General features: G+C 44.2%; 1 protein-coding gene across 2 annotated transcripts in view; it reads right to left on the bottom strand.

The window, feature by feature from the left end:
- LOC122544005 (uncharacterized) overlaps positions 1-10,885 on the bottom strand; it is a 32,033-nt gene extending 21,148 nt beyond the window's left edge. Inside the window, exons 1-4 of one of the 2 annotated variants that reach the window (XM_087983656.1) lie at positions 10,738-10,801; positions 5,874-5,964; positions 1,136-1,269; positions 118-285 (exon numbers count right to left, since the gene is read on the bottom strand). Coding sequence is in view for 1 of the 2 variants with exons in the window: in XM_087983657.1 (XP_087839783.1) it covers positions 243-285; positions 1,136-1,265; positions 10,738-10,846 (282 nt within the window). In the remaining variant the exon portion in view is untranslated. Of the gene's footprint in view, positions 1-117; positions 286-1,135; positions 1,270-5,873; positions 5,965-10,737 lie in introns of those variants that run through there. The other variant, XM_087983657.1, reaches the window with a different exon arrangement.
- Positions 10,886-10,946: the final 61 nt, after the last annotated feature.

Here is a 10,946-nt window from a genome sequence, read left to right as displayed (position 1 = left end):
TACAGCAGTGGGTGTTATATTAGAGGGATATTGAGTGAGGTGCAGGAGAAATGAGCTGTGAGAAGGACAAGCGGTTGGGTTTTGATGCTAAGGTTTACTTGTAAATAAAAAACCTACCTTTTTACTGAGTTTTTAGGATCACAATCAGATAGTTGGCCACACTCATTATTCCAAAAACTATGGTTTGAAGTGATCTCACAGCTGATAGCTCTGAGGTGGAGTTGCCATCACTGCATCAGAGCTCACAACTTCAATGTTTGTGTTCCAGCCTCACTTTGGGAAGGCCTGAGGTAGGAAAATAAGAAAAAAAAGCCTGTTTTGGTGATAGCACAAAGATAAAGAGACATACAGTTCAAGATTTGTGCAAGAATTAGAGGGAATGCAAAGGAAGGATTTTTTTGTTGCGGCGAGTGGTAATATCCAGAACTCTTTCCCAAGAAGTTGGTGGAAGCTGCAATGATCTATAATTTAAGAACGCAATTGGAATGACACTCATGGGAAATAAACTTGTTTGGCTTTGGAAATACAACAGGGGCCTGAGACATACCTAACTGCTCTACACAGAGCTGGCATAGACTCGCTGTGGCTTCTTGCATGCTTAGTTTGTTCACCCTCTGAGTCTCGGTGTAGAAATATAGAAAATAAGAGCAGAGTAGGGCATTCAGCCCTTCAAGCCTGCGGAAACGTTCAATATGATCATGGCTGATCATTCATCTCAGTGTTCTGTTCCCACATTCTCCTCATATCCTTTGATCTCAGAACTGTACCTATCTCAGTCCTGAAAACAATCAATGTTTCATCCTCAACTATGCCAAATAATTCTAACAGGCTCACGTCACCACTCGCTGGGTGACAGAATTTCTCCTCATCTCAGTCCTAAATGGCCTACATTTGAAGTCCGGGTATCGTTCAGGTAAATCTGCACTTCACATCCTCAAAGACTTGTGGGTGGGGGAGAGAAGGAACACTGTAGCTTTGGGGTGGGAGTGGGAATGTGGGGTTAGAGGTGTGAGTCAGTCAATCTGTGCAGCCTACCCTTCCAAGGTGGGGTGCCCAGACCTGAACAAAGTGCTTGTGGTGATTTTCCACACACTCCAATATCTGAACTATTTTCCCACAAACACAATGGACAAACCTTTTCCTTTCACAGTTGAAGCCCAATGATATTGAGGTCCTGGTGATTTGAGTGAGTTTGTTAGATCTTGATGATGTTCGGAATCCAGCTGACGGTAAGATCCCAGACAAGTTAGATCCCAGAATGAAACCTGGCTTAATAGAGCATAAATTTTGTGTTTTTAGTTGGTTACCATGATGCTTAGTCACTATTCACACACATTCACACGAAGCTGACAATGCACTTTTAAAACAAGAACATTACATAAAAGAGGGGGGGAAAAAAAACTAATTTTACATATCTAAGTCAATTTTACAAAATCTTAGCATTCAATCTTTTTTCCCCGATAACATTCTTTTCAGAGATCAATCCGGGAGAAATATCATTGCCGTTTTTTAGACATCTTCCCAGTCCGATGGCCTATATCCATTTTCAGTCTGATAGCTTCAAAATTTCTATACAACTTGGAGACTTCACAAACTGAAACCCTGTTGCTGTGATGAAAACTGTTCTGTTGGACTAAACACTTGATTCTTCTGAACTGAACTCAAGCTGAACTACCAGTGTTTTCTAATCATGTTTATTTCCGTATGTTATAAAATCAGCAGCGTAAATGTCTCAATCGCTAAGCAGGAAGCTTTCTTGGAAGTTATTTAGATCACATTTTCAAATTAATTTCTGTGCTCTAAATAAAGACCAACCTTCATAGAACTGAAAGCAAAACCCCAGCTGCTTTTTAAAATGCACATTTCCAAACTATAGTAATGGGTACTGTATCCCTTCATCACAATGTGATGTTTGGTTTGAGTTTCCCATCTGCAGTTACTCCCATTTAATTTACAAAAAAAAAGCCAGTCCCATCAGCACACAACAGAAATCCAAACAATTTCTTGTTTGAATTTGTTATGTCTAAAAACCTTTTCTTCACTCCTGTGAAGGGCATTATCAAAATGGTCCAGGACAGAAATTCTCCTCACCATTTCCTGACCAAGGATGGCCACAGCTTGCTGAACATTGCCTCCAGTGAAGGTAGAAGCCATTTATCACTGCCTTTCCTGATAAGAAGTACATCTGCTATTCCGCACTCTCTTATTCAGGGTCTAAGGTCTGGGTATTTATGAAGCATCCCACTGCCCTGGACATTGCCTCCATTTCAATGCATCCTCATTGCCTCCGCATGGAACAAACCGACCTCTTCCACTGCCATTTCTTGCACAGTGCACACATTCCAACTCACAATTTTGGGATAATTGCCTTATAAATGACTTATAAAACCGATCCAGTGCTCCTCATTAACTGAATTAACAAAATCCAAACATTTGATTAGATTCCCTACAGTGTGGAAACAGGCCCTTTGGCCCAACCAGTCCACACTGACCCTCCAAAGAGTAACCCATCCAGACCCACTTCCCTCTGACTAATGCACCTATCATGGGTGGCACGGTAGCACAGTGGTTAGCACTGCTGCCTCACTGCACCAGAGACCCAGGTTCAATTCCCACCTCAGGCAGCTGTCTGTGTGGAGTTTGCACATTCTCCCCATGTCTGCGTGAGTTTCCTCCGGGTGCTCCGGTTTCCTCCCACAGTCCAAAAAAAGGTAAATTGCCTGTAGTGTTAGGTGACAAAGTTCGAGTCAAAATCCATATTTAGGGGGCGGCACAGTGGTTAGTACTGCTGCCTCACAGTGTCAGAGACCTGGGTTCAATTCCAGCCTTGGGCGACTGTCTGTGTGGAGTTTGCACATACTCCCCGTGTCTGCGTGGGTTTTCTCCGGATGCTCCGGTTTCCTCCCACAGTCCAAAGATGTGCAGGTTAGGGTGAATTGGCCATGCTAAATTGCCCGTAGTGTTAGGTGAAGCAGTAAATGTAGGGGAATGGGTATGGGTGGGTTGCTCTTTGGAGGGTCAGTGTGAACTTGTTGGGCCGAAGGGCCGTGGGCAATTTAGCGTGGCCAATTCGCCTGACCTGCACACCTTTGGACTACTATTTCTTAACAGACACACATTTTGTCCAAGCTTTTTACCTTGTACTCATCAGAATCATTTACAAAATATCAATAAAGAGACAGATCCAACACTTCTACTAATATGAGGGGATAACATTGATTGATTGGCAAGTGGACTGTGGTAGTCATGTTGCCAGGTAGAATGCAATAATTAATGATGATTGACTGTGAACTGCAGGGAAAAAATGGCTGTCACCTATTTTGTTTAGTTGAAACAGGCACACAGCGCATGCCCATGTACTTTCTGCCTGCAAAGAACAGGACCTTGCTATGTTACCAGTCCTCACAAGTGCGTCCGACTGCAAGCCTAATTGACAATCCTAAATTTATTGTCAGTGTAAATCTTCACACAGCTAGTATTATCCAGAAAACACTAAGTGCACATCTAATATTAGATAACGTCTTGTGAGTTTTGTAAGCATGCAGTGGTTGGGCATAGTCAGTGCCTAGTTTGTCACAAACAGTTGAAGAAATATGCCATTTAAGACAATTAGTCAATTTCTGGGACAAACTGGTGTTTCAGCAGGTTGAATTATTGAGTGAACATCTTCCCACACTCACAGCAGGTGAATGGGTTCTCCCCAGCGTGAGCACACTCGGTGCACTGGAAAAACTCACTGGTGAGCCGGAAAGATCTCCAGAATCTAGCCCCATAGCGATAGAACCTGATTGGTCTGGCTTTGAAAAGCTCTCCCTACTGTCTCCAGCTGTTTCAGTACAACTAAACATGCAGCTTGCTCAGCATTGTCTACTATAAAGATAACATCCATGCATGCACCCTACCATCTATCAGCCACGCCATACCGTGAAGTGAGCTACAGAAGCCAGAGTGGAGGTTTAAAAGTGAAGTGGAGCCAAATCTGAAACAATGAACATTCTCCAGGCTCACTGTCTACCCCTTCCAGCTTCCAACCTAAGCCACATCAACACAATAGTTAGATTCGCTCCTCTTGGAGAAGGATTTTCCCTGGCATGCGTGCAGTACAAATGTTGCCACTTGTTATCCAAGTCTTGTAGCAATTGGATAGACTGCTCGAGCGTCTGAAGAGTCATGAACTGTATTGAACATCGCACAATCATCAGCAAACATCCCCACTTCTGACCTGAAGATGGATGAGAATACCTCTGCTCTGACGTGCTGATATTTCCACCCCTCCATTCTAGAATTGAGATCATTTGGGTACCTCTTCACCTCCAGTGCCAGTCACAACTGGATGCAGTAGGATAGCAGAGCTTAGATGCTATCTAAGGTTCAGGGATCACTCAATCTTGTTTAGTGCACATTTCGGAAGAGATGTGATCGTACTGGAGAGGGTGCAGAGGAGACTTGCCAGGATGTTGCCTGGCTGGAGAGTTTCAGTTATACAGAGAGATTGGACAGATTGTGGTTGGTTTCACCACATAGAAGAGATTGAGAGGGGCGTAGACATGAAGGAATGTTTCCTCTTGATAGAGTAATCAATGACTATGGTGCATAGACTTAAGGTTCAGGCGAGATTTGAGGGAAAATGTTTTCACTCAGTGGCCTGTTAGTGTGGTAGAAGCAGAAATCTTCTTAACGTTAAGAAGTGTTTAGATGAACACTTGTGATGCAAAGCCATACTAGGCAATGGGCCAAGTGCTGGAAAATGGAATTAGAATGATTAGGTATTAGTTTTAAGCCAGCATGTACCCAATATGCTGACGGACCTTTTTATGTGCTGTGAACCTTTATGACTCTATGCTTTTGCAGTCTGGTATGCAAGTACTCCTGTGTGTTGCTACACCAGATTGGCACCTCAGGAGCTGGTCCTATCCTTGTTCTTTTAAAGGTGCAAAGACTGGGACATCCTGTCTCCAAATATTTACCACACTGAGAATTCTCTGGTGCAGGATTGGGACATCCTGTGTACAAATAAATTCCACCCTGTTCATACATAATCACACAATGACTCCAATCGCAACTCGCCCTGTTCACACTGAGACTCCCAGGGTGGAGAACTGAGAAATCCTGTCTCCAAACACATCCAATCCTGTTCGCGTAAGTGCTCCAGTCAAACGATTATTTGTAAGTGAAGGTACATCCACTGCAAGGGCAAGTGAGGAGAATGATGGGCCAGGTGCTGGCAGGTGGGACTAGATTGGGTTGGGATTTCTGGTCGGCATGGACGAGTTGGACCGAAGGGTCTGTTTCTGTGCTGTACATCACTATGATGCACCAGGAAAGCTGCACTACAGGGATTCTAAGGGTTAATTCAAATCACAAACACTATCACCAAATCAATAGACTCCAGCCAAAAGTCTGACTCTGTCCCTGAAGTGACTGTCCTCAAACAGACCGTACAACATTAAAAAGCCTTTCCCCATCTCTCAGAGCAAGTAAGAACTCACTTGTCCTACGCAAGCAGGTTTACCATCACAAAGATGTCTCAAATATAACTTGGCTCACAGCTCCAAGTATTAGAAATTAATTAATTTTAATTATACATCAAATAGGGGTCATTTAATTTCTCAAGTCCATGATCTGATACATCATTATTATTGGTGACTGAGGGCATACCAGGATGCCCATCAGCATTTGAATATGTGCCTCATCTGTGTCCAAACTAATTCAGCCCTGTGAAAGAACAACTTTCACAGATACAATCCATTATGCCCACAAGATTCATTGCAAACTGATTATTCCAACCCACTACCTGAAGGAATTAGATAGACCTGCTGTCCCACAGTAAAAAGAGGGGACAGGTATACCCTAGTACTGATACACTGGTTTACCTGGTGGATTGAAGCTTTCCCATTCTGAAGAAATGATGCAGTCATGACAGATAAAATCTGTTGGAAACAGATCTTCACCAGATGGAGTTTTCTGAAAAAGATAGAGTTCATATTCCACAGGAGAAGTAATTCAGTAAAGCCTTATGTTAAACACAATCTCAACCACCCAGAGACCAGGGATGACTGAGCACTTCAATCACAATCAGAACAGCACTAAATAAAACCTGTCTTGGAAGGAGCTGATGATCTGCTCAGGGCCAATTAAGGACCATTGAATTCCCTCCCATTCAGTACCCGGTCATAGCCTCCTTCAGCTCATGACATATCGACCAATCCAGAATGTGCCAAACATATTCCACCCTGTTCTCGCAAGCACTCAAGACAAATGGCTATTTATAAGATGAAGGTACGTCAGCAGCAGGGGCGACTTGTTACTTGTCAGACTCATGACCAGAATACTCAACAAACCTCAGCAATCTTCCCTGCTACCAGCAACTGAAAAGATGTGAATTTTCACAGCCACAGCCTTTAGGGAGGACCACACCAATGTTACCCATTCAATGCTTTTTTGGGGGAGTGGCTTTGAAGTTAAAAACATTTTCAATTGAATTGGGAGGAAACAAATTTCATATTGACTATTGAGAAATGAAGAAAGAGAGCCCAGTATCTGCAGCTGTACAAAACCCCTGTTACAGTCTACTTGCAGTACTGCAAGCAGATCTGTGCACCATACTTAAGGTAGGACATATTCGACAGAGTACAACATAAGTTTACAAGAATTATAACTGGACTTCAGATATTATATTAGGAGGAGAAATTATACAGATTAGGCATGTTTTCTATAGAATTTAGAAGGTTAAAGAGGCGATCTGATTTAAGGCTTCAAGATATTAACTGGAAAAGACAGAGTAGATAAATTCTGTTCATTAGTTGGAGATTTTAGAACTAGAACTAGCCTGAGAATTAGGGTTAGGCCATTCAAGAGAGATGTGAGGAAGCACTTCTACACACAAAGGATGCAGAGATTTTGAACGCTCTTACAAAAAATGTAGTTGATGCGAGCTCAAGTTTTAAATCGGAGATAGATAATTTTTTTGTTCAGCCAAAGTATTAAGGGAATGGGGCAAGGCAGATATATGAAGTTAGGCCACAGATTAACCATGATCTCATTAAATGGCAGAACAAGCTCAAGGGGCTGAATGGCCTACTCTTGTTCCTATGTTATCATTGAAATCAGTGCAAACTGTACAAAATAAAAAGGTCAGATGACATTCTAAAATGTCTGAATAATCAAGGAGCAAAAGAGCAAATTACAATAACCATCACTTGAGAAAAACTGCTAGTTAAACTAACAGGGCTAAAGACTGATAAAACCCCTGGGCTTGACGGGATCCATCCTTGGCTATCAAAGGAAGTAGTTACAGAGATAGCAGGTGCAGTTTTCAAGTATTCTTAGATTCTGGAAAAGTCCCAGAGGTTTGGAAAACTGCCAACGTAACATGTTTATTTGAAAATGGAAGGAGACAGAAAGCAGGTATCTAAAGGCCAGTTAGCTTAATGTTTGTTAGTGGAAAAGGTTAGAGTCTATTATAAAGCATCTAACAGCAGAGCATTCAGAATTACATAATACGATCAAGCAGAGTCAGCACGGCTTCATGAAAGAGAAATCATGCCAGAAAGGTTTGCTAGAATACCTTGAGGTGGAAACAAGCAAGCTAGGAAAAAGTGGAATGGATGTAATATATTTGGATTTCCAGAAGGCATTTGATCTGTTATATCACAGAATGAAATATTAAGTACTTTCAGAGAAGATTAGATTCCTTACAGAATGGAAACAGGCCTTTCAGCCCAACAATTCCACACCACGGTGGCACAGTGGTTAGCACTGCTGCCTCACAGCGCCAGAAACCTGGGTTCAATTCCCGCCTCAGGCGACTGACTGTGTGGAGTTTGCATGTTCTCCCCGTGTCTGCGTGGGTTTCCTCCGGGTGCTCCGGTTTCCTCCCACCATCCAAAGATGTGCAGGGTCAGGTGAATTGGCCATGCTAAATTGCCCGTAGTGTTAGGTAAGGGGTAAATGTAGGGGTATGGGTGGGTTTCGCTTCGGCGGGTCAGTGTGGACTTGTTGGGCCGAAGGGCCTGTTTCCACACTGTAATCTAATCTAATCTAAATCTAACCAACCCTCCGAACAGTAACCCACCCAGACCCACTCCCCTACCCAATATCCACCCCTGGACACTATGGGCAATTTAGCATGGCCAATTCACCTGACCTGCACATCTTTGGATTGTGGGAGGAAACCAGAGTAATCGGAGGAAACCCACGCAGACACGGGGAGGATGTGTAAACTTCACACAGACAGTTGCCATGGCTGGAATCGAACCCAGGTCCCTGGTGCTGTGAGGCAGCAGTGCTAACCACTGGAAACCATGCCGAAAGTCAACAATGAGTCTCATTCATTTCATCTTGGGGCTCTTCCCCCCCGAAGGCACTTGATAAGGTGCCACATGTTAGGCTACTTAATAAGGTAAGAGCCCATCATGCTGGAGGTAGGATATTAGCAATAATTAACTAATAGATGACTCAGGATTGAGGAAAGGGGGTTACTTTCAGGATGGCGACCTGTAACTAGATGAGTGCTACCTACAAACTGGAGGAAGAACACTTTGTCTTCTGCCTCAGAAGCCTACAATCACATGGCCTCAACAGTGAATTCACCAGTTTCTAAACCTCCCCACCCCGTTCCAGATCTAACCCCTTCAACTCAGCACCAGACTCTTGACCTGACCTGTCTGTTGTCCTGTCCATCTATCCGCTCCATACTTGCCACACAATCACCTCTTACCTGCACTCACCTTTTGCCATCCCACTTACCTTTCCCCGACCCTTCCCCCTCTCATTTATTTCTCAGCCCCCTTTCTCAATCCTGATGAAGGGCTTATGCCCGAAATGTGACCCTGCTGCTCCTCGGATGCTGCTTGACCTGCTGTGCTGTTTTTAGTACCACACTTTATCAACTCTGGCTCTGTGGCATCTGCAGTCCCCACGATGTCCTTCTACTAATGAAGTCTAGGATAAATTATTCTTTATTTGCTGCCCTCTCTGCCTGTCTTGCCACTTTCCATGATCTGTTCACATATTTATGCAGGTCCCTCTGCACTTGCATCTCTCTTAAAATTGTACCTCCTATTTTATACTGTCTTTCAATGTACTCTCTAAAAAAAATCACTTCACATTTCTCTGCATTGAAACTTTTGCCTGCACCCCAAATTTGTCAGTGGCCTTCTGCTGCTCTACACAGTTGTCACAGTTTATTATTCTTCCAAGTTTCATGCCGTCTGCAAGTTTTAAAATTGTCCCCTACACCCCAAGATCTAAATCATTAACATATAATGATTGGGCGGCACGGTAGCACAGTGGTTAGCACTGCTGCTTCACAGTGCCAGAGACCCGGGTTCAATTCCTGCCTCAGGCGACTCTCTGTGTGGAGTTTGCACATTCTCCCCGTGTCTGCGTGGGTTTCCTCCGGGTGCTCCGGTTTCCTCCCACAATCCAAAAAAATGTGCAGGGGTTAGGTGAATTGGCCATGCTAAATTACCCGTAGTGTTAGGTGAAGGGGTAAATGTAGGAGAATGGGTCTGGGTGGGTTACGCTTCGGCGGGTCGGTGTGGACTTGTTGGGCCGAAGGGCCTGTTTCCACACTGTAAGTAATCTAATCTAATCTAATCTAATCTAATCTAATCTAATATCAGGAAAAGCAAGAGTCCCAATACTGATGCCCTGGATATCTTCATCACAAACCCTCCTTCAGCCTGAAAAACATCTGTTGACCATTCTCTTCCTGTTGCTCAGTCAATTCTGGATCCACATAGCTACTGTCTCCTTTATTCTATGATCTATTGTGTTCCTCACAGGTCTACTGCAAAGCACAATATTAAACAAATTCTGAAAATTCATGCACACCACATCAATAGTATTATCTTCATCAAGACTTTCTGTTACCACTTCAAAAGAAACACCAGCAAGTTAATTAAACCTGATTTCCCCTTTAGAAATCTCTTCCTAATTGACCCACATTTTTCCACATGCTTACAAATTCCAACCCAAATAGTTGTTTCTAGAAGCTTCTCTGCCACTAATGATTTCTGGGAGTATCTTTACAGCAGGATTATCCTGGTCCTTCTTTAAAAATGTTGTTAATTCTTGTCTTCTGGTACATCCCGAAAGACCAGGGAAAACTGAAATATTTGGGCCAGTGTCCCTGCAATTTCCAACCTCCCTCCCTTCAAAATCATCACATCAGCCCCTGGTCAACTTTAAGTGCCATCAATCTACCCAGAGTCATTTCGATCTCCTTGGCGCGACGAGCTCTCTTCCTCTGTCACCGTGACCTGGGCAGCATCCCCCTCTTTGGTAAAGACGGGTGCAAAGGTGTTCATTTAACACCCCCACGTGTCACTGATGGGTCCAGCTCCTCCTTTAGCCACTCGCTGGCTGTTGAAAGGGAGTTAAAAATCACACAACACCAGGTTATAGTCCAACAGGTTTATTTGGAAGCACTAGCTTTCAGAGTGCTGCTCCTTCATCAGGTTACACAGTCACCTGAAGGAGCAGCGCTCTGAAAGTTACTGCTTCCAAATCTGCACTATAACATGGAGTTGCGATTTAAAACTTTTCCCACCCCAGTCCAACACCGGCCCCTCCACATTATGTTTAAAGGAATGTTATGGTGCGGGGGGACTGTAAGGCTGTGGCCAGGGCCTCTTGGTGGTAGATATAGCCGGTAAGGAGCGAAATGGTGGAAGGGGAGCGGCAGGACACGCTTGTGGACACCTCGGGAAGGCACGGAAACGGCAGACTGACCTGCAGGGGCCGGGTTTGCAGCTCTCAGCCTCTTCGCCGGGAACGGGGGCGGCTCGACCTCCGGCTGCACAGCCGCCATCTTGCCGCTGGGCCGGGACGGCGGGCGCATGCGCAGTCCCTGCTCGTGACGTCAGGCGATGCCTCCCCAGGGCTGGGAGAAAGCTGAACAAGTGGCAATGATCAGCAGCTTTACACCCTGCCCAGCTCCT

The sequence above is a fragment of the Chiloscyllium plagiosum genome, unplaced genomic scaffold (assembly GCF_037043375.1).
Source record: "Chiloscyllium plagiosum isolate Xiang-an unplaced genomic scaffold, Cpla_swu_hap1 HiC_scaffold_46, whole genome shotgun sequence".
NCBI classification, from domain to species: Eukaryota; Metazoa; Chordata; class Chondrichthyes; order Orectolobiformes; family Hemiscylliidae; genus Chiloscyllium; species Chiloscyllium plagiosum.
The sequence above is the reverse complement of the archived record's forward strand: the minus strand, read 5'-3'. Positions and strand labels throughout refer to the sequence as shown.